At 44.5% G+C, this 24,401-nt stretch overlaps 1 protein-coding gene across 6 annotated transcripts in view; it reads left to right on the top strand.

The window, feature by feature from the left end:
- The window catches only part of LOC147885075 (uncharacterized), a 103,256-nt gene that overhangs the window by 66,344 nt on the left and 12,511 nt on the right, over positions 1-24,401 (top strand). For 4 of the 6 annotated variants that reach the window (XM_087397703.1, XM_087397700.1, XM_087397702.1 and 1 more), the window contains 3 exons: positions 9,614-9,741; positions 9,907-9,942; positions 22,093-23,612. In XM_087397703.1, the coding sequence (XP_087253829.1) occupies positions 9,614-9,741; positions 9,907-9,942; positions 22,093-22,950 (1,022 nt within the window). In that variant the 3' untranslated portion in view covers positions 22,951-23,612. Of the gene's footprint in view, positions 1-9,613; positions 9,742-9,906; positions 9,943-22,092; positions 23,613-24,401 lie in introns of those variants that run through there. The other 2 variants (XM_087397705.1, XM_087397704.1) reach the window with 2 other exon arrangements.

Raw genomic sequence — 24,401 nt, forward strand, 5'->3', positions numbered from 1 at the left:
TAGAGTGTGGTTAGTGGAGTAGAAGTCAGCCCAGCTTCACTTGCTCATACCACCATCAGGATCATCAGGATCTCTTACATTGGGAGGATCTACAGACATAGCTATTTCTTATTGCTCCACTTATAGCAGATCGGGATAGATGGGATGATAAAGTGCCAATGCACATGCCTTGATGGCATTGTCTATGAGACGGTCCATCATTCCACATATCCGTTCATGCAAGACAGCCAAGGCGGCTTGGGATACACTTGCCAAATTGTATCCAGTGCGCAATGATTGTGCATTGCGTTTTTTTTTTTTTTTGGGGCAAAAAGAGACTTCTATTAAGTATTAAAGAAAAACCGTTAGAGCAAGCTCCATACGGGATACATCATGCAATGCACGAAAAGCATGTAATGGGAAGTGCCCAATGGTCTGGCATGCTCGTAAAAAATACTATCATTCCAAATGATCGGCTGCCTATCAATCTCTTCGACGGTAGAAGGTGGAATCCTTCGAAGAGTGTTCCTGAAGCTCCCCCAAGCTTTGAGGATGGCAGTCATGAGAGGAGAGGCAGGAGATCTGAGAGGGGCGGAAGTGAAAATCCAGCGAGGGCTGTCCACCCAATCATCTCCCAAGGTTGGTGTGCAAGCCTGAATGCGTCCAAAAAAGAAATCCTTCCAAGGTTCCTACCCAGGCATGAGTCCCCTCACCACCACCCTACAAAGCAATGCCTTGCACTGCAAGTCCAGGTCATTGACATTAAGGCCCCCTTCACATGTAGGGAGAATAATGGTCTCCCAAGCCACCCTTGCTGCAACATCTGCTGTGCCATCAAGTCCACTCCATAAAAAATTCCTGACTGGTCTGATGAGCTGAGTGATGCAATCCCTAGACCGAATCCCTAGACCGGCACCAGCAAGAACACACAAACCAGGAGGTGGCCAAGAGAACCTGGTTCACTACCACAACTCTAGATGCAAGGTGGAGTTTGGCAGAGCTCCAGAAAAGGAGCTTTTTCCTTATACTTTCTAGTACTGGGGCAAACTGCTGTGCTGGAGAGATGTCTAATCCTACCTGGCATCCCAAATACCTGATAGGAACACCCCTCTGAATCCAGAAAAAACCAATGTCAACTCCCCAGCCTGGAGTGTCCTCATCACTGATTCAAAAGCTAAAGGATTTATGCCAGTTAATGTGTGCCCCTGCAACTGAGCAAAAAATATCCAAGGCTGTCCGGAAAGAATCATGTAACTACGAAGAGGCCTCAATAAAAATAGCAGTGTCATCAGCCAACTCACAGTCAAGAAGCTCCTGCTCCTGTCTCAAGGGCAATCTCAGCCCAAAAAGCTCAGCCTGAGATCTAAGGAAGATACTCATAGCTTCTGCCACAAAAAGAAAGAGGAAGGGGGCTAAAGGGCATCCCTGACGAACTGATCTGGAAATCTGAAACCTGTCACCCCTTACCCCTCCAATCAAAACCTGGCTGTGGGCTGATCTGTAAAGGGAGGCCACCCCTCTAATCCAAGCATTTGAAAATCCAAACCGTAGAAGAGTGCCCTCAAGAAAACCCCAATCTACTCTGTCATAGGCTTTCTCGAAGTCTAGGAGTAGAACTGCTAGCCTCTGCCCACTCTGCATAGCCCACTGTGTGGCTTCCCAAAAGGAAAAGATATTATAAAAAATGCTCCTGCCATGCACAAAGCCTGTCTAAGTATCATGGATGAGGTCTGGAAGAAGGGACTGTAATCGGATGCTGATCGCCTTGGCAAGGATTTTGTAAAGAGTGCCCAAAAGAGTGATGGGTCTCCAATGGGATGCAAAATTCATGTTGCCACCTTTCGGGATAAGGTGAATGAGTCCCTCGGTCAGTGAGTCAGGCATCTCACCGGAGTCCCAAATGCCCTACAGGGCTGAAGTAATATGATAATCTATCATATCTCAAAAGGCTATAAAAAAAGGAGTAAGACCATCGGAACCAGGGCATTTGCCCTTATGAAGGGTAGAGAGAGCAGTCTTGAATTATGTGTTGGTAAAGCGTGCATCAAGTGAGCATAACATCTATGGGGTGACCAACACAGGTAAACTCTGCCAAACTTCATCTCTAGCCACCTCTCTGGCATGTGAGTTCGGGTCTGCAGAAAGTAGGGAGGCATAGAAAGCTGTCGCTAAGTGCATGACGGTTTCCGGATGGGACTGCAAAACGCCGTTAGAGTCAATAAGCTGCCTGACACTCTCTCTTCTATGTCTGGGACAAAGTGTAGAGAAAAAGTGTTTATTGACTCTCCCTCCCATTTGTATCCAAAAGGACTCCCGTGCATGGAAGGCATACTCTGCTCTCCGATCAAGCAAGGTCTGCAAGTGAGCCCTTGCCGCAGCAAGGCGCTCCTGTATCCAAGCATCTGATGGTCGTTTCTACTCCTCCCTATGTAGGGCTGCCAACTGCCGGCGGATACCGATCTCTCGCCTGAGTATCTCACCTCGCCGAGCACTAGCAACAGAGTGATAAAAGTCGCTGATACTAGCAAGTGCTGTGGCCACATGTGAAGGACCGGCCACCCCCCCTGCATATGAGAAACCCAGATCTCCAACATTGCCTCTGTGAGAGTCTCATCCGTGTATAAGGCGTCGGGGATCGTGGTGCTGTGAGACCGTCCTCTCAGATGAGGCTCTGAGATGGACAAAATTACCGGAAAATGGTTTGAAGTGGAAACACCGGGCTCTTGATAGAGGGAGGACAGTTTGCATTGCACCCAGTCACCCACATAGAATCTGTCAATCCGAGCATGGATAGGCATCTGCACCCTATGGTTCGACCATGAAAACAAAAGTGACTGAGACTGAACAAGAAATGCATCATCTGACCAAACAATCTTTGCCACTAAACCTGAACAAGATGGCATCCCAGGCTGCTCTCTCAAGGGAGTGGATACCACCTTCTCTGCCCCCTTTCTTATCAGAATGTGCCTCAACCATGTTAAAGTCACCTCCAATAATCCACGAATCCGCAATGTGAGCCCACGAGAGCAACTCTTTCCAAAACAAAACACGGTCCCCTCTGTTGTTCGGAGCATAGAGGTTGAGGAAACCAACCTTACGTCCATCAATCAGAAGTAAAACCCACTGGGCCCTGGAGGGGGTTATGGTACCGTGTCCAATGACCAGAGGGAGAATAGAATCTGAAACTGAAATGCATGTACCTCCCTTGGATCCCAAGGCAGGAAGCCAAAAAGTCCGGCCTGAGAGCAGCTTACTTGACTTGGAGCAATCTCTGACATCGAGTTTGTGTTCCTGAAGAAAAAGAATGTCTAGGAAACCACCTGAAACACCTGGATGGAGTGATTCCTTATCAACTGTCTGCGACGGCGATGAGGGATGCTGCCCAATCCCTGTATATTCCAACTGGCTATCCTCATCGGCAAGAGGAAGTGGGTTGGAATACCTTACCCAACCTGGTGGCGAAAAAAGAAATCTCTACCAGAGCATACCTCCTACCATACACACGAGGTCCAAGGGGAGGAAAGTCCATAGGTGAGAGAGAGAAGGATCTCTCAAGAGGGATGCCGATAACTGGCTCTCCAAAAGTAGAGGGTACAAAATCATCATCTGGGAGGCTAGAGAGGTCCTCCAAAGCGAAAAATGAGTTCCGCTGAGCCAATCCTGGGGAGGGGGTACGAAGGATTCCTACCAAAGCAGGAAGAGAATGTAAAACCCCCTTCCCTCTATCCAAAGAGGGAGGCACCTGTACTGGATCCTGATCAAAAAGTGGTGTGGACGAGGTGCCAACAACCTGCGCTGCTGAGGAAGGTACAGCCTGATCCAAGGGTGGAGTCGAGCAAGGCTCCTGAACACTAGTCTCCTCCCGAGGCTCTAAGGGGATAGCCTCCGAAGAGGTGGAGGAGTGAACTAAAGTAGAGGGCCTAACCACGACCGGAACCCACCGTGGGCTAGAGGTGGTGCGGGGTGCCGAAGGGACTCGAGTAGCCCTAGGAGGGGAGGGAGCCCGTATCTGAGGCCGTGTCTGTGGAGCGGTAGGTCCTGTTCTAGCTCTCTGTCGTAAGCTAGTACGAGCTGGTTGCTTTTTGGGCCTCTTTTTCTTCTTTGGGCAATCTCTGGCGAAGTGCCCCGAGGATCTGCAAATCCTGCACTGGTCGTGCCGACCTGCAACCTCAAATCTCTGGCGGAAGAAAGACCCATCGGGTCGCTGTAGCATGATGTGGTCATCTGAAATATTGGGGTCCTGGACAATGACCCTAACCCTGGGTACCCCGTCCATCCTGACCGCCTCAGCAGCCGAAGAGGGCTCACCAGGGAGAGGAGGGATCTCTGCTACCACACCAAACCTCTCGCCAATAACTGAAAGAAGCCGGTGATAAACTGAGGGAAGATCAGGGAACCTGATGAAAACATAAACTTTGTATGAGTCACTCACTCTCCTCGTGACCTCAAATCTCACAAATAGTCTTGGGTCAGTTTTATATCTCTTACAGAAGTGAAATAGGAAACAAAAAAATCCTCCTGTAGCCTAGAAGTAGAAACCCGGCCTGTAGCAGGTCTCTCGTGACGTCCGGGGAATCTAGGCACACCTGAAAGAAACCCCATCCCAACAAACGAACAAACATCCTTGAGGTGGGGGGCGAGGTTCTGAGGAATCGCCGCCAGCATCCAATCTCTAGCTTGTGACTTGGAGGGGTGTGAGCCATGAATGTGTGCAAAGAGAGTCGTGGGGAACACTCACGCTCCAAATTCTTTTGCAACTGCTGCAGCTTGTCTTTTCAAAAAGTGACAGTTCTCGCGGCCGGTGTGAGCGGAGACGGATTGACTGATTGGGAACCCATTCGTCAATCGAGGTGTGTTGGCCGATTCAAACACAAAAAATAAAAAACTCCGTCCGCTTTCTTGAAACCCAGGAGACCCCTATAAGAGAATAGGGGTACTTCAGATGAAGGAGTGGGTGAAGGAAGAAGGGAGAGAGAAGAAGAAGCCAAGGAGGAGTCAGCGGCAACAAGGAGGATAGAGGAGAGGAGGAGTGGAGGAGAGGGGGAGGAGAGGAGTAGAGGAGAGGGGAAGGAGAGAGGAGGAGAGGAGAGGGGAGGAGAGGGGGCCTGGAGCGGGGGGGGAAGCAAGGAAGAGCAGGGGGGGAGAGGAGGGGATAGGCTGCAGGGGGGGGGGGGGGGGGGGGGGGAGCAGACTGCAGCGCAGGGGGGGGAGGCTGCAGCAGGTAGGAGGGAGGGGCAGCACGCAGGGGAGAGGGCAGCGCAGGTAGGAGGGGGCAGCGAGGAGGGAAGGGAGGTGGCAGCGAGGAGGGAAGGGAGGGGGCAGCGAGGAGGGAGCAGGAGGAGCAGCAGGAGGAGCGGGGAGAGAAACAGCAGGAGGAGCGGGGAGAGGAGCAGCAGCAGGGAGGAGGAGCAGCAGGAGGGAAGGGAGGGGGCAGCGAGGAGGGGAGCAGCAGGAGGAGCGGGGAGAGGAGAGCAGCAGTCGAGCAGGGAGAGGAGGGGAGCAGGAGGAGCGGGGAGCAGCAACAGCAGCAGGAAACTGATTTTCCTGCATTGCGTTTTTGAGAAGGCAACGTGAGGATCTTAAATGCAATAGGGAGACAGTGGATGAGTTCTTGATGATTGAGGTGAAAGACCTTAAAGAACATTTAGCCTAGTCTAGATGAGTGTGTTGCAGATGCTTCGTTGGTGCTCATGATATTGAATGCCATGCCGAATTCATACAAAAGTTTTGCCACGACTACATGTATGTTTATGGCTAGAAGCCAGGATGCATTTACATTTGACAAGCTTGTTAGCCTAGTGTGGATGAGTATGTTGCAGATGCTTTGTTGGTGCCCATGATCTTGAATGCCATGCCGGATTTATACTAAAGTTTTGCCAGGGCTACAGGTATGTTTATGGCTAGAAACCAGGATGCATTTAATTTACTCTTGCACGAGTAGTAGTGTAGGCAAAACTGTAATGTTTTGATGGCTATAGATTCAGCTTTTGCTGCAGGCCATAGGGGCAAAAGGAAACCCCATGGGGGTAATAGAAGCAAGCCTACTTCCACCAGTACTTCTTGCGAGGGTGTCGAGAAGAGGATGCGAAAAAGGACAAGTGCAATTATTGCAGGAAGCCTGGACATTACATCCATGAGTGTAGGAAGCAGATTGAGAACGAAAAGAAGAAGAATGCAGGTATGGCAGTGATTGAAACTCCTGCATCTAGTGGGGAGACGAAGGAGTCAGCAAATCTTACACACACTCATGCATATGATGATAATTGGGCATTTTCAATAGTGTGTAGCTACACTCCTCTTAATGAGACATGCATTTCAGTATCAGATGCCAATGATTGGTATTTTGACAGTGGTGCTAGCAAGCACATTACTTTGCAGTGTAATATGCTTACCTTCTTGAGAATGCATCTCATGGAGGTATAGTCACATGTGCAAACAACTCCTAATACCTAGTGAAAGGAGCTGGAAAAGTGTTGCTCACCGCTCTCTAATATTTTATGGGTACCTGGAAATAAGGAGAACCTACTGTCAGTTGCCAGGACTTGTTTAGTCATTATGTTTAATGGGGACATCATTATTGCCTATATCACTTGTGGAGACAAGTATGAGATTTAGTCTTGAAGATGTAGGAGATCCATTTGATTAGACTTTATACCAGCAGGCTGTGCACTGTTCGGTTTATTTATGCAACACGAGGCTGGGCATACAGTTTGGGGCGTCACAGTAGAGTAGATTTTTGCATAGCCTAGGGAGCAAGCACTGCCAGGTTGTGAGGCGGATGTTATGCTATTTGGATGGTACTCAACACCTTGGTTTGCTCTACCCCAGGGGGGGTAATCCTCAGCTGCAGGCTTCTTGTGACTCAGATTGGGCTGGATTCTTTGACACACGTGTCCACTTTTGGTTTGGGTAGTTTATGCATTTTATGGTTAAGAAAAAAGGAACCTTTCAGTAGCCACTTCTAGTTGTGAGGCTGAGTACATGGCAGCATTCACAACTAACATTGAGTGTGTGTGGCTTAGATGGTTATATGCTGATTTGGGTACGGGACAGCCGCCCACTACCTCTTTCTTCATTGACATTGAGAGTGCTTTGGCAGCTGCAAAGAATTCTTTCTTCCATACTCACACAAAGCACATTGAGGTACACTATCATTATGTCAGAGAGGGATTTTTTATTGGAGAGATCCTCTTGATCTATGTGCTGACACATGATACTGTGGCATATATATTCACCATGGCATTCCCTCACAAAAAGTTTGAAGGCTTTCGCAATCTTTTAAACTGAAAGCCTTTTCATGATTGATGTCAGTGGTCACATCTCCGTTGTACTTATCACCACATCTCGTATTACGGGAGTGCTGGGTGATCATATAGGTGTAGAACTGAGGCACTTTTTACTTCATCTACTGAAGGTTTTCCCCCCGCCCGTGCACACCATTGCTTAGTAGGCACAATTCCATTGCTTGTGTTGGACTCAGCATATCTTATGGATGTCACTACTTCTAGTCACTTAGCTCAATCCAAGCATTGTCCACTTTAAGCTTCTCGCTCTCCCGAATCTCTATATTATTACACTCCAACTCCGACAAGCATCCTTTTCACGGGTTCCACCTCAGGCTTAGGATGAGAGGGACAAGCAAGCCATTGTATGGAATGGTTTTTTTGTTGATGACCTAGGATGTCCACTAATGGGCTACTCTGGATACATGCAGTGGTCTAGATGGGAAATGGGACATGCCTCCAATGTTGGTGCTTAAAGAGTCGTCAAGGACCTATCCTCACCCTAGTATCACACTATCACTCAGGATTTGCAAGTACATATGAAGATGTACCTTGTAGATTGATGTAACTACACCCCTTGACTAGCTTAGGGGACTGATCATTCTAAGGAATCCATTCTCGTGACTCTTGTGAATTGAACTGCACTTCAAGAGGGGATTCTTGTGCTTTCTTAGATCTTAGACTTTCTCAATCTTCCGTAGGATTAGAGGTTGATATATATAATAAACGTGAACAACCTGAATATAGTGGTTTGCACATTATAAAAATGCCTCACATTGACTCAAACATTTCTGATTTGGCAAAATATGGAGTCATTTCTTCCCAATTACATAGATTTTCCTGCCTTTGTACAACTAAGGAGGCTTTCATCACTCAATGTAGTAATTTGATCACTTTACTAATACACAAGAGGTATAATCTAAGAAAAATAATGAAAAAAGTACGCACAATCTTAGATATGAAGTCTTTTATCCATGGTGTTTCGGCCTGAGGCACGTTTAGAATGATTGAACATAAGCTGAAAACAAAAAGCGGGGAGCTGAGTAGCCCATTTTTCTTCTTTACTTGTTGTTTTCTTTCTCTTTTGTTTATTTGACGTATTTTAGTAAGCACTGGGTTTGCCCAAGAGACTCCGTGGGTCTTTAGAAACCCAGTATAGCTGCTTATGCTTGGGCACTGATGATGACATATTTGTTGCTTTGCTTGCTAAGTATGTCTTCCTTTTGTTTTTCAAAAAGTTTTTGTTACCTCTTTTTCCTTCTCTTTCGTTTTCTCTTTTATTTTCTGTGTAGAATTTGGACTTTAGAACATAAAAAAACTCTAAATTTGTATGATTGGATATATTCTAGTCTTCCAAAGGTATATATATATATATATAAGGGTATAGGGGATTAACCAAGCAAGGCTCATCCCACAACCGCAGTGAGGAACTAATTGAATGGTGTAAAAACCAAACCTTATTTGGTGTAAAACTTTGCAGATGTGTGAAGCATTTTGTTCTCGTACTTCATGCTGCTAATCTAAGATGAAGCGGATGACGATTCAGTAAAATTAAACAAGTACTATGGGCCAAAATAATTCCATTCACTGTGGAATCCACCTCATGCACTAGCTTCGAACATCTGTCACCTAATTTGACGGGCTGAGCACTGAGTTGTGGCTACCCTCGCCAAAGGTGCCACTGCCCCTAGCTTCCAACATCCGTCAGCTGATCTGACAAGCTGACCACTGTGCGTACCCTCGCAAAAGGTGCCACCACCGTATTTGGATGGTGTAGTCTCATGGTGAAAACCATGGAAATATCTTTTCTAACTGATGAAAAGCAACACATTGAAGCTGCTGGTGGGTGTGTAAAGGCCTATACAAGAACTCACATGAAAACTCTTATGTGATCCTTAAGCATATGCACAATAATAAATAAATGAACAAATGGAAAGTTCTATAACGGTGGAAATAAAGGTCTGTTACTAGTAAAGAGGTTGTGCAAGAAATATATAATTAATTAGTATGATCTGGTCGTAAGACAAACTACTGTCTTTGTGAGACTATCTTCTCCATTGATCTCCTCTTTTTTTATTCTTCAACCTAAATCTTCTTTTGCATTGTGGAGAGAAGATACGGCATGAGTGTTAGCATTGAATGCACAGTGTTTTCTGCACAATATAGTTGTGCATTTTAAAAAACTGTTCTGCAAGGTGGATGTTTAAAGACAACTAATACTATGTGTATAGTATAAAATTCTTTGAAAGTACTGGTCTTTCGGCCCCCCCCCCCTGCCAAAGAAATACAAGAACAGGGTAAAGCTGCTGCTATCACCCGCTGTTTGATGAAATTCTCTTGGATGGGTGCAGATACATCTCTGGCTCAGGAATTGCAAGAGCAGCAGAGCATCTTGGTTCAATGTGCTGAGCAGCTTGAAGTCAGTGAAATGGCTCGATCAGCCTTGATCGCATACTTAAAGGATGCACTGCGAGAACAGGTACGCAATTTTCTAGTGAAGACCATGCTACCTGTTAATTTATGTTATGGTCATTAATATGAGTATACAAAAAATTTACAAGACGAAGGACTAAGGAAGCATGCAGAGTTATGAGAATTTAGTTGTCTTACATGCTTGAATAACTAACCTTGCTTGAATGTGCAGGAAACTAAACTGGAACTTGTACGGACACAGCTGCAGGTATGCCTCTCTCTCTCTCTCTCTCTCTCTCTCTCTGTGTGTGTGTCTGTGTCTCTCTCCTCCCCCCCTACTTCCACGTCTCTTTTTCTCTTTTTGGGGCTGTCATACTTTTTGAATTTGTTTTGATTCGTTGCTATTATAATTCTTCTGGAATGCACAATTCTGAAATTAGGAATAATGTCTATCCGATAATTTTTGTATCCTCTTGCAAGCAACTGGCATTATAATCCTGCTCCTTGTGATGAAACTTATATATCGTCATTAAGATAAATGCATGAAGGTAAGTTTGAAGCTGTGCTGAAAGGAGCAGGAGTGCATAGCAAAAGTGTGTATCAATGATTTACTAGGATGTATCATGAAAGGGGTAAAATGTTTTGCTTGCTCTTTTGGTTCCTTACTAGTATCAATACTGAATAATCGAGAGTTTGATGCTTGCCAAAGTAGAAAATAACTAATATCCCACCCATGCATCTGATGATGTTAAACCTAAGGGTATTTTGTGTCCAGCTATGTTGGCACAAAAGAAAGACCACTGGAGGCTCTCACAGACCACCTCACACAAAGAGAGGTAAACGGATACCTCATTTTCAATTGAGAATAGAAGATACCCTCATTTCGAGAAAACTCCTGCAAACCTTGGGAGGATAGAATAACTATGGATCCCTTAGCAGATACATGACCTCTTGTATGCATGTTGCTTCAGATGTGTTCATATAAGAAGTTTCTTAATGCGGAGAGAATAGTTAAGATTAGATACAAGGATGTAAATATAGATCATATTTGGGATCTATTATGGAAGTTGTTTTTTAAATGTGCATGACATACCCCTTAAACTTGAGTGCACTCCCTCTGAGATCCCTCAATTTCACCTTTTTAAGATCATGGAAATAATGATTATTTTCCAGTGAACTTCACACCACCCTGTTGATAACTTTTTTCTTCTTTAACTTCTCATAATATGCCATTAATAATGGAACATTAGCTGCAGCATCCCACAACATATTGATACGATAAGCTATATGAATCGCAACCAAAATTAGTATGCAAGGGCTGGGGATGATATGCCAAGAAGGGCTATGTAAGCAAAGCGGTGGTGGCATAGGTAGGGTAGATTTTGGTTAGAAAGAAAGAAAGAAAGATGTATTAATATCTTCGGGAGGCCTTAGGAGCCTATGAGAACAATTACAATATCAGAGTGACACATGATTATACAAGTCACAATGGGCTGGGGCAAAAGGTCCACTAAGGGCCTTTGCTGAGAAATAAACTAAACTAAACTCAAAAATCCAAAACGCAAACTCAAATTCCAGAGCTAGGGACAAATAGCTAAATTAGATTGAGAGTTGGAGTCAGAAGACATAGCCAGGTGCCACAGTAGCTCTCGTATGAGCAGCAAAGATGTCTTGTATCTGTGTCTGTGTGATCGTCTCATGCTGTGGCGGGGGGCCCGGTCTCCGTGATCTTTGTATCCTGTGGGCCATTTTGATAGTGACGCCTCTAGTTGGGCGGTCTCCACATTGAGTAGGGTTGTGGTGGGCTGAACCTCCATCGCGTGTGCTCTGGTCCGCCTTTGCATCATGTGTGGCTCCTGCATCTATGGCTGCATATTGCGTCCTTGTCTATCTCCCGCAAGGTGCAGAATCTGCAAATCGGCTGCTCCCTGGGCGTACCTGTGGCTCACCCTGTCTCAACTCTCAGCTGATGGGATGAGACCCACATCCGCCCAATGGCAATCCTGAGGGCATGTGAAATGCGTATGTCCTCTAGGCACACTGGGGTCTCCATCCTCCAATACTCTCAAGACATGGTGGTTTTGGTAGAAATAGTCACAATAGAACCGAGTTTTGGTGGGGAACTCCTGGCGGTTTTCAAGTACATGCAGATGGGCACGCTCTCTTGGGGAATAAATCAGCAAACCCTAGTTTTGAATGAGGTATAGCAGAGGTTGAGAGAAAGTGCCAGTGGGGCAGATACCAGATCGTGGAAGAAATCTGGAAATGAGCCAGTAGGCTAACATGGAGTGGAGTGAATACAAAGATAGGTGCAGAGAATGGCAGGTCAAGGTTTACAAAACTGGAAAGGTGGCAACAAACAGGGCATGATAGGTCTTGCAAGGTTGGTGCACACGGCAACTGGAGAAGGAGAAATGGGGGATTTGGTGGACAGCAAGCATGAACTGTGGGAGGTGAGGCTTCTATATTATCCCTGCAAAGCTGGAGATGCATCCAGTTAAAGATAGTTCTTTAGTTGTCCGAAAGTAAATGTGTAAAAGCAAGCGGTGACTATCATGAGATTATATGTGCATTGTTCCATTTGCTTTTACAGCATGTTTTTTAGTTGATCTAGATATGTGTTCATGCCACATTACGAGGCATGCAAAATTTGCCTCGTGATCTTGTCTATTTTTCCGACTGTCATAGTTTATGTGCAGCGATGCTTTGCCCTCTCTGCTACATTCTCTAGCTTCAGTAGCTTAGAAGTATTTATTTGGGAGAGAATGAAATGAGATTGTCTTATCTTGGCAAGCAATCATAGCTCAGATTAAAAATATGGTTTTTAATTATGATCTTTCTTTTGTATGTTAGCCTTTGTCATAGCTGAGTTGGGTCTTCATGTTCAGAATGCTGACATGGAACTGCTCATGTGTGGATGTGGAGCTCCGAGCATACATGTATGTAATGATCTATACGCACTCTGACCATAGGAGCACTATACTTTCAATATGAACCATGTACATAGAGGCCATAGCATTAGCAAAATAGCTGCAAGGGGAGTATTCCCTCCACTCAAGTAGGGTCATCTAGGTATCAAAATGCAAGCATAATGAGACGAGGCTTCCAGGTCATGGGGCGTAGCTCAGTAAAGACAGCTTAATGACTGAGCAACACCTTAGCTGATGGAGTCAAAGGAGGAGTCAGGTGCAAGCTCATTCAGGCAATGATGAGGAGGCTAGGGTCCTGGTTCAGGGATGAGGTGTAGGAGCGTTCTGGGCTCTATCAAGATACAAATTTCTAGGGGAGGATGGACTAACCTCTCTCGATTCTGCAATTTCAAGGACATAAAGAAGAGGGCTGGGGCATAGTGTAGACATTTGGTAATGGTGGCCCCCATCACATTCTTGGATACAGCCTACAAAATATTAAGCAAGGTCTCGAGTCTCGGGCTCTGAGCCCTTCTTCCAGACTTGATCCATAACGTGGCAGGGTACTAGAGCGGCATATCACTTGATTACTTTCTGAGCTGTGCATTGCTAGGCCATCAGTTTGTCGAGGAAGTACTCAAGATAGTACTAAAGTTTTTGCAGAAAGTTGCTAAAGCTATTAGTAAACGCATTGTTTTTGTTCAATAGCTGTTGATCTAGGAAATCCTGGTTCCTTCACTTGCTTGCAGCAATGATAAATTGGGCTTGCATGTTGAGCTGATCAACTACTGCCCATATCAGGTCATGTACTTGGTGAATCTTAGGATTTCGATTTCTTAGTATTTTGTGATGTTGTCCCATAGCTTTCTTGGTGTTGGGAAGGCCTTGTAGCCTGATCTAAAGAGCAGTGGCATCAGCCATACAGCTTGTCATACAGATGCGGATAATGGAAAGTGGTTTCTTTCACCCATTAGGAATTGCTGATACTTGCTTATGTACAATTCAGGGCAAAAGATACAAGGAAAAACTCACCCAGTCAATGCATATGGATGCATCTGGATAGTTCATACACCAGCTCTTTGTAGTTCTGTATTGCATTCACTTCCATAGTCAATGAGAGCATTTTGAGTGGATTTGGAGCCTGACATGTGACTTAAGCGAATAACAATCATTTTAGATCTGTATTTCCTATGGTTTTTGCTGACATGAACTCAGATTTTGGATCTGTTGGTGACTTCATGCTTCACAAGGCCACTATTTGTTTCAGCTTTCACCAAATAATGGTGTCCATTCTGCATATTACAACAAATTTGGAATTTTGGGTCATTTAAAGTGTTTATTGGAGTTAAACTAGATTGGCACATACTTGAAGGCACTTGAAAGTGCATGCACTGTTTCAATATACGGGACTGGCTCTGAATGCAGTCGGGCAGTTTTAGCATTGACAAAAAACCCATCGCAAGGGGTTTTCAAATATTGCCAGTTTTTGAAGAAATACGTGTAAACTCTCCATAACGATTTCTAACCAAGAAAGGGTCGAGTTCAAAATGAGATGGACATTTTTGAACAGCTAGTACATGCCTTCTCTGCTGGTTGCTTTTTGCCAGCACACACACACACACACACTCTCTCTCTCTCTCTCTCATAGTTTTGTTCAATATATATGGAGGATAATTGTATGCTCTTCTATGCTGCTGGAGAAATTGTGGTTGGCATGGTAGAGGGACATTGTGTAGGTGATGAACAAGGCTTGCTGACACATCTTCTGCCAGTAAGGCAACTAGTGGGGTCTTTATCACATTCTTGGCACCCTCCGCCCGCCAGCCCCCTAAAAAGAAGAAAAAAATCCTGCCTTATGATATTCAAAACAAGTTTGATAGGCTGAATGCCCAAGCTATGTCTCATATTGCATCATCAGTGAAGAGGGATACCAGGAAGAATATTAAAAGGTGGAAGGATTCTAAGGATGCCTAGGATATTTTGGCACACATATGTAACCATGAATGTGCTATGCGATCAGTTAAATGGGTTGAAAATAACCATGACGGAGCATCTCTCCAAAATGTCAGATGGAAGTCTGTTAGTCAATATCATGAGATATTAAAGACGAGAAATTGGTCTCAATTGGAGTAGCTCAGCTCCATCATATGTTGTATGTGTTACAACCCTTAGCATTTCTCTCAAGGGGTCTTCCATCATCTTGAGCTAGTAAGTTTATTGTTGGCGGAGCAAATAGTCTCCAAACTTTCCACAGCCTCTAGTGCTAGTAGCAGGCTTTGTAGCAATTTAAGGTATAGAAAAAGCACAATTTTTTTGTAATGGGGGTAAGTCAAGGTTGAGAAAGATAGATGTTTGTATTGCCATCAGTTTGGCAGCGATATTGAAAAATGTTGCAAAAGGACTGCTAATGGAAGAAAAAGAAAGGAACCTGCAGTATTAAATTTCTCATTGATGTGGATCACTCGTAGGAGGTGGATGAAAAGCTGCTGAGGGTATGTCTTTGCAATGACTGAGGTACCTTGTCTTGAGGCATAGGACTTACTTGAGAGAATGGTTTCAGAACATCAATTTCTTAGGAAGTGGTTTTCGAACATACACTTTCACATTAAAATATACCACTGAAGATATACCCCATTAATTGTATCATTTCTATCTGTTATGAAGAGTTATGGGAGGTGTAAATCAGTGGTGCAACAAGAAAGAACTTGATACAATGAGCTGAATGGGTGGAGCCTCTCATCGGGCATCCACATCCAAGACAAATACAACACTAATGCATAAATTGTCTAAGCCCATGGAGAGGTAGAAACTGTGGTGTGGCATCATTTTAACAAGGCTCTCAAGAATATAGTGACAGTTTACATCTTATGCTCCAAACCTTGCTTTAGAAATCTTAGAGTATATGCTGAAAGATTTGTCCTTGGTTGAATCTTACTGAGCTGTCTAGGCACTGCAGCGAACCGGCTGCTACATGGGCAGCATGAAGCAGAGAATAAAAGGCTGGATGGAAGGCAGCATGAATGGCTGGAGCATGAAGAGGATGTGCAACAGGACAGGGCAAGTGGCAAAGGGAGTCCATGGCTGGGGCAAGTGGAGATCCCAGCAAAGGTGCCAAAGGCAGAGTGAAATGGGATTGCTTATTGAACCCAGGCCCAAGTTTGCCAGATTTAGAGTTCAGTGGGCCCACGTAAGGTCAGCTCTGGTCAGCAGTCTGGTTGGCCATTTGGGGCCTATAAAAGGGGGTCCTAGCTCTTGCCTCATTGGACTTGCAAGCAGTTGATATGCATTGAGACATGTAAGTCTCAGGCATTTTGGTTAACCTCTGAAGCCATGGAAGCTCATCAGGGAGCAACACAGCAGATAGAGGGAGGGAGATAGATCTCAGAGCAGCATACATGCTCACCACAGGACCCAGACACTGCAGCAGGTGTATGATCATGTGAGGGATAATCTCTTTGTACTAGTTTGACCTCTTTTTGGTGCAATATATATTGAGATATTTGGCTGTTTGTTATGCTGTTCATATCCCTCCAAAGCTGAGTGTCTCTTTGAATTAATTACTTGTGCACCTGTGCACCCATCTTCAAGAGTGAGTGCTGAAAGTGTAGCTTTAGTCTGGCAAGTCTTCCGCTTAGTATTTAGGCTGTGAGAAAGCTAGATCTTGGGGATCCTAACATAGTATATGAGCCCAGTTCTGTATATGCTTAGTTTCTCCAACATGGTTTCAGAGGCAGCGTGGTAAAAGCCGTGGTCAATTAGCCCAGATAAAGTCTGCATCTCAGCTGTACTACTTTGACATCTGAAGGACAAGACCTTTGCGAGCAGAAAGGCACTCCCATGAAGACAGATGAGACAAGAGGTTAATGTATTGAAGTTCATTAAATCTCTTTGAAGCATTTCTCATATGCAGCAATGACATCTCACATGAATTGTGGCGGCCTAGCTATTCAATCTAGAAGATAAAGATTCAGAACCCACCTAGATGCACGTGTGATATGGGAGATTAGTGAAAGTGGAGTCCAAGCCCCTAATTTAGGTGGACTCTTATGGACAAGGATGTGAAAAATTGGGTGCTTAGAGATTCTAAGGCTATCTCTAATCGTGGGGACAACTGGAGATTCAGTTCTTGTGTCCATTTAATTGGAAGGGCTGCATCAGAGGGCTAAACAATCTTGTGTGATCTATGCGAGACCAATAATGTGGTATGAGTTGTCAGTGTTTAGAATTGGCTGTTAATGTTCAGGGTGGAAGCCACTTGGTAAAAGGTGAAGATTCTGCAAAATCGATTGGCGGCAGTTGGTCCAAAGGCAGATAATAATCAGTTGGCCATTCTCAGGGTCAGTAAATGGCAAGGGCTACATCAACAGCAAATGTGATAAAAGATGAGTTGGTCCATTGCTTTGTGTGTCAATACTATGGTAGTGGTGCTCCAAGTGGATGGGGCGGGAAGCCATGGCGTACGACATGATTTAACATTTGTGCTAGGATTGGGGCCAAGGCCTCGTGCCCATGTGCAAAGTGCTTCATCTATAGGTCTTGGGCTCTTCTATTATGGGGTCTGCATAGTGCAGCCCACACATTTCATGTGATAGACATGATGGATGTGGTGGGCCTCGGCAAGAATAACATTTGGGTGGCACTTGACCTACAACATCATAGAGTGACGTGGCGTATTTGTGTCAGCTCATCGAGTTCATGATTTGGATGGGTGGCTTCCCCTCGAATAGAAGCCCCCATGCAATTGTAGGTCCCCCTTCCAAAAAGAGAGAATCACCTCATCAAGTATGTGTGAGAGGAAAGCTCGCCTTTTACGGCATGTAAGGTGGTGTGAGATCCATTGTGCCTTGGATGTCGTCAAATGTCTCGGACATGCGCATGTGTGAGGTGGGATCTCATCTCCTAACTCTCACAATCAAACCATGAGCTTTGGGGCATCGTCCTGGCTAGAGGGCATGCTATAGATCAAGTCAAGCATGAGAATTATTTGCAGGCAGCATCCTGAACCACTAATAGTAGGGTGTTTGACGCATGGGCGAGATTTGCATCATCTCCAAGGAAGGTCGATAGCTCATGAGACAGGTAGCTCTGGTAGACCGTGTTGAGAGCATGGTCAAAGTATACATGGACTCATCACTCTCTCTCTCTCTCTATATATATATACATGTGGGTGTGTGTGTGTGTGTGTGTGTGTACACACTTTTTTACACGGTGGTTCATGTCTGTCCACAAAGTCCAAAGTGCCCATTATTGAACCCATGTGAAAAGTAGATGAAATTCTGGTCTCCGTGGGTGAATGCCAAAGATCCCAAAAAGTTTGCCAAAGCAAGCAGTGGAAAGTGTGCGTGGAGGTGCTGCTGAAGAAATAACATGAAGTCACGGGTGACAGGGCTATTCCAAAAAAGATGAAGCATGGATTCCCTGGGAGCCAAACATCTGTGACATAGAGAAGAAGCAATATGTCTACGTGCCAAGAGTTGACCAAAAGAAATAACACCAAGCATCACTGAACACATACACACACACACACACAAATATGTGTGTGTGTATGTGTGGATAGCTCTCTTGTAATATAAAGCACTCAAAGTTTTCACTTTAATTTAAAAAAAAGTGTGTGTGTGTATTGCCTTATTTTCGAGCTTCTTGGTTTGGGTCTCTTCAGGATGCTCATTTCGTTGGGGACCTTCCTTCGGCCCCGTCAGAAGTTTTTTATTACTGTTTCTAGTTTGTGTAGTAGCTGCTTCACTTTGAACAGCTATGAATGTACATGGTTTGTTGGTCTTCTTAACTGTTCCTAGTTCTGATTTGTAGCTGGTCCATCTTGGGTCAGCCATGGATACACATGTTTCATAATGGAAAGTTCTTTTTACCCCCCCCCCCCCCCCCGCACACCAAAAAAAAAGTGTGTGTGTGTGTGTGTACAGACACACACACGCACGCATACATACATGTGTGTGTGTGTTGGCAAGGGGATCGGGGCCTGTGTCAATTGTAGTGGTTGAGATGACGAATGCTAGATACGAATGGTTGGCGCCGAGCCAGCGGGGGGGGGGGGGGGGGGGCTGTAAAAGTCATATTCACATGATACAAAGGCTGGGCACCCCATCAAGCAGTCGGCTGTACGTGTCTCCCCGCCATGTGGGAAACCAGTAAGGCCTCTAGATGACAACCATCGTTGAACGCCCTTATAGATGATCAAGTCATGTACCGCCCCCCATCTTCAAGAGGTATGCACATACCCATCACCTATGGTGCGTCATCTGAGTGCCTTACTATCCCAAGAGTCCACCTCTGGTACTTTGAGGGGATCAGGTCCAAAGTCTAGTCATAGGCCCGTGTCTCTGCTCTCCATATGTGCATTGAAGTTCCATAGGAGGTCTCCCCTTGCTTGAAGAACTCTAGGATGTCATCTTGTATCGTCTCATATGGGCTGTAGCTCTCCACGGTGACCTCATGCACATAGAACGTAGCATTTGGAGGAAGTAACACACTGCAATGAAGATCAGGCATGCGGTTGCATCAGATATCTGAACTCCTATCCATTCCACCTTCCGCACCATAGAAATGAACGGTCTTAGGTGTGATTTGAATGAAGTGCTACACCCCTAGAACCTTGTACCCCATTCTCTCTCTCCTCATCTCCTTCCTATGTGTAGACTCCTAGATGTATCTGGTCACTATGGGTAGCCCTCTCTTAGGGACCTTGTATGTCTCAGTATAAAAGATAACATCTCTGAGAACCCCCTTGGAATAGGCCATAGGTACCATTGCAGCTCCACACAAATATGTCCTATACCCTTGTCCCATAGGCCTGACACTGTCATGTGCTGGTTTTATCCTTTCTTCTCTGTCTTTCTTTTCCTGGATGATCACGTTCCCGTCTGTGTGTGCGGCCCATATCCCTTCCTATCTTGTTGCCATTACTTGCATCATTCCTTCCCTTCTGTGCTCTTGATGTCGCAAGAGTGTGAGGGCATCATCTAGGTATGTCACAGTCCCCTTTAGTACTGCCCTAATTTCCATCCAAGTTGATCTGTGCCTTGCGTTTCTGAATTTGATCAGCCTTGCCTACTCTCCAAGCCTGAGGGTGCTTAAAAATTAGATTTATGCCCATTTTGTTAACCAAAGCTTTAGTATCCCCCAGTAGGGGTAATAATTTCAACTTATTTGGTCCTTCCATGTAAAATTGCAAGAGTTGTAAATTCTCTGGTGTCAACAAACACTTTGCAAGAGGCTATAACAATTAATGGTGGTAAAATCTCTAAGACTTAATTTGGTGTCAAGAGACACCTTGCAAAATTTCAATAAAAGCTCTTCAATTGTAGCCAGCACTGGTCCAAGTATCTATGTTTGGTGATCTCTAATACAAAGGGGGGCAGGCTAGTGCTGGTCTATGTAATCGGTGATTCGACTCGTGTGTAGAAATCTTGGTCAAACAAGCAGTAATATTGACTTTGATCTCATCGTACTTGGGACATGTCATCAGTACATCCTTTTTCTCCACCTCATGGATGGCACATAGAGTGCATAGCGTCAATGTGACCTCAGCCTCTCATCTTGCCTCAATCTAGAATCTGTCGAATGACGTCTCGAGCTGGCCCATGGCTATCATGCATGTGAGGTAGATCTGTAAGTACACGTGCCTTAATACGCACGACACCACCACCTATTTTTACAATGCCAAGTTGATGCAGCTGAGACATCCTCTCAAGGAGTTCTGCACCACCCTTTGCACTTGACAAGAATGCCCTAAATGAATCCCCTGCCTGAACCCCAACTTCCACAACTATTGAGAAATTGTGGCTATGCTTGCTAAGGATAGAGACTCTTGATATGAAACCTGAAGCCAAGAGCATGCTATGATGCATGATGGGGTAGAGACCTGGAGTATTTTAGCTCCAGGTGATGCGTTGGTTTGAGCCCCATATAATTCCTTGAGCTCACCAAATAAAGGATCAACTGTTTTTTCTTCACTGGAGAGAAGATCACACTGAGTCGATGACGCAGGACACGAAATTCAACCCCAATCTCCAGACATATAGGAGATTGTGTGTTGGACCAGCGAGCTCCCACCTCATTAGAGGTTTCTTCATTGCAGCCTCACAACCTTAGGCCACCTCATGATGCCCACGAGTTTGTCATACAGAGTGAGGTAGAGCATAATAGCAATAGGGCTTTCACATGTTCCAAAGACATCGGCAAGGAATTACAATATGTTAGTTAGGTACTATATATATGGCACATGTAACCGTACGTGCACCTTATGGAAAAAATTTAAGGTACAGCTTGTCAGATCCCTTTGTAAATTATTATCAAGTGTGGTACATGTGTGCAAGAATTATTATCCCAGTACAGAGGTACATAGTTATTATGGTTGTGCAAGCATTAATAAATCCTTATTTTCTCTCTTTAATGTGTTTATCACACACTAGTGCACACAAAAACTTAACATAGTGTGCGTGCAACAAGCTGGTCAATTTGATGCGACTTTGGTATAGGTGGTAATGGAAAGTTATGGGATATTTGTCAGCCTGCGCAAACGTTTTTCTTGCAATTTAGAAATAGTCTCATGAATCCAAAAAGTTTTTACAAGAATGACTATCTCGACTGCAGATAGTTGATTTCTATTTGGAAGATGTATACGTTTGTAGTGAGAAGTATCTCCTAACATTACTAGAGGACCTATATGTTGGTATCGAGAAATAATTTCTACATTGTTATGAATGTGTATTGTGAGGCGCTTAGGCCATAAGGAGGCAGATGCTGACAAACATTATGAGAGGACCTATATGTTGGTATCGAGAAATAATTTCTACATTGTTATGAATGTGTATTGTGAGAGGCGCTTAGGCAATAAGGAGGCAGATGCCAACAAACTACTTGCTGGTCATGTGACCCTTTGTTTGACAATACTAGACATCGATGTCATGTTGGTGGAAATATGGTGGCTGGCTCACCAGATCATTATTGATTGACGTGTTATAGAATGGGAAATCATGACCAGAGAATGAATCAATTGTGGAATGCTGTACCTGTCATGTCGACTTCAATAGTAGGCTCCGCTTCGCCATGTGGCACATTCCACTAGTTGAGAGTTAAAAAGGATGTGTGGATGTTTTCAAGAGGACAGGCCTTGTGAGGGGGTCTGGCATGCTTCATCCCTATTCAACTAAGTATTGTTAATCACATCTTTGGTGTGACAGCCCAGAATTATTGGGAGAATTTTTCCTACATGGGCTTGTATGTACTCTTGTTTCTACGTCCAATCTGAATTTTTATAAAGTCTTAACAAGACTCCACAGATCCACAGGATCTCTAATTTTTCAGTAGGAGAGGGAGGGGAATGGGATGGATATGTAGGTGGACTCCATAAAAAACTAAATTTCGATAGTCTTAGACCAGAAATAAGTGGTTAGTAGGATATGTCTTTCATATGGATGTGCAATATACACTGTTGGACTTTGGTTACTAATCTTACCTGAGTGCCGAATGCTTTACGCTGGATTTTGCAGATCGCTCAAGCACAGTCTGGGCATGCATGCATTCTGAGGCAACAAGTCCTAAAAAGTAGTCCAAGCTTGGGTGAAATCATTGAGCGGGGACCTAGTGAGAATGCTTCGAATATTTTAAAGGATACTTCTGTAAACCCACATCTAAACAAGAAATCCACAGATGATAAAGCGTTCCATTCAATCGAGAGTATGGATCCTATGGTAACTAACTCCCAAAAACCCAAGAGTGCAGCAGCTATTGCTGCAGAAGTTGCAGCAAAGCTGGCAGCCTCCACCTCTTCAGCTCAGATGCTTACTTCTGCATTATCATCACTTGCTGCTCAAGAGTCCTCTGCCTTGAGGACTGTGCCAATGCTCTTGGATTCTCCTATGCCTCAGGAGAAGCGTCAGAAACTAAATGCACAACATGACAAGATGCTAGAAAGTGGCCTGATCCTTTCTCTTTCCACAGCAATCCAGAATGACACTGCATGTCTACAATCCTTTACATCCTCTATGCAACAGCAACTTCCTTTACCTCCACTGCCACCTCAATCACAGTATATGCCTAGTTCATTTGGTGCCATGAATATGCCAGCATTTGGGTTTGATGGGAGTGCAGCTCCTCTGCCTCAACCATGGTCTCCGCCACCACCTCCCCCTCCCCCTCCCCCTCCACCTCCCCCCCTACCTCCCGCACCCCCTCCTCCACCTCCCCCACCTCCACAACCATTGCAGCCTTACCCGTTGCTTAGTGTTCATCACCCAGTAATGCAAAATGAAACCATGGCATCTAGGGCTCAGAAGTCAATTCGACCAACTAGGATGGGATTCTACAACCCATTGCCATTGCGGTCACCCTCAATGCACCAATCTTGACTTTTAGGTCAGATACTGTTACAATTCTCAAGTGGGTGCAGATGTTGCTAATCCTTGATTGCAATGGTACATCACTTCTTAGCTAGAGAGTCTCCTGCGTCCTCAGAAAGGCATTTAGGAGTGTACAATATTAGAGATGTAGTCACAAGCTAAGGCCCATTCTAAGGTCGTAATGTGGACAGTGTTTTGAAATGATGAAAAAGGAGGTATCCTTGAGATCGTTTCATGCATTTTTATGCTCTTTCAAGGTGGAATAATGTATCCAGCTTGTATTTCTGTAGAACCTTAGAGTAAACATGAGGGAGCCATCTTGAATTGGGAAGGCACTCGGCATGGGACCACAAAGTCCTTACATCTAAAATTTCAAGCAGGTTTTACTGGTTGTAAAGTGAACCACAGAGAAGTTGAAGTGTTATCATATTTTAAGTGTAGAGAATGTATTATGTCTTTGCTTCTCAACAAGGGATGGGTTGGATGCATTTCAGTAATATGGTTGAGCACAGAGATTGTTTTGCAAGAGCAGTCTTGCAAGTTAAAACTCTCCAGGTTTGGGCAGGAAATGGATGCAATACACAAGAAGATAAAATTGTAAGAAATTTTTGTGTGGTCTTTGGTTTTCAATTTTTTATCATCGTAAGCTGAATGTCCTCAGATGTATCTGCAAGGTATTCCTAGACAATTGTGCATTGCTCGTGCCGTGTATGTTTGTCAATGGGTAATGTTTGAAATCATGCATTTAAATCCTTTCATTTCTGCTTCGTAAATGAAACGTGGGGTTGTCCTTGTAGTGGTCACATGGGGGTATATTAAAGGTTTTTGCGTTCCACTCTTTTGTTCTTGTAGGTTAGTTTTTTTGTTTCAAGGCTAATGTCTGTTAAAGTCAATGTATATTTTACTTGTAAGTCAGATATTAGAGGGTGGTGGTCATGGTAAGGAAAACTCGTCGCATGTGTTATTAAAGATTTAAAAAAAAGGCTCTTGTGTGGCTAAGGGCAAGGAGTTGTCTAGTCTATCTTATGAGAGCTTATTTTGTACTCGTAGGAGTGTGAGGGGAGTTCTGGTGCAATATCATCTTTTATTTTTGTCTGTAATATCATGTACTGTATCTGTTTTGTTCTTGTACATTTTTGGCTGCTAGTTTGACATGCTCTCAAAGCAAGGCCTCTCTACCCCTGGCTAATTTCTAGATGAGCTGGCTTTGGTGAGCCCTAAGATGGTTCATTGTTTGGTGACCTATATGAAGAGAGATCCTCTTCATGGCTGCTATGTGAGACCTTGATTTTGGATCTTGGAGAGCTTTGAGAGAGGTTTGTAGTGTTGTCTACACAGTAGAAGCTGATGGAGGCTGAGGGTACATGGTCACTTGTAAAGTTTGGGATGAGAAGAATTTCAACATCAAAGCGTGGTGCCATTTTTTGAGCAGTGGGCCGAGGCTGGCAATTGAATGCTAC

Source organism: Dipteris shenzhenensis, chromosome 26, assembly GCF_047967505.1.
Source record: "Dipteris shenzhenensis isolate YYH24624 ecotype China chromosome 26, Dip_SZ_1.0, whole genome shotgun sequence".
Classification (NCBI taxonomy): Eukaryota; Viridiplantae; Streptophyta; class Polypodiopsida; order Gleicheniales; family Dipteridaceae; genus Dipteris; species Dipteris shenzhenensis.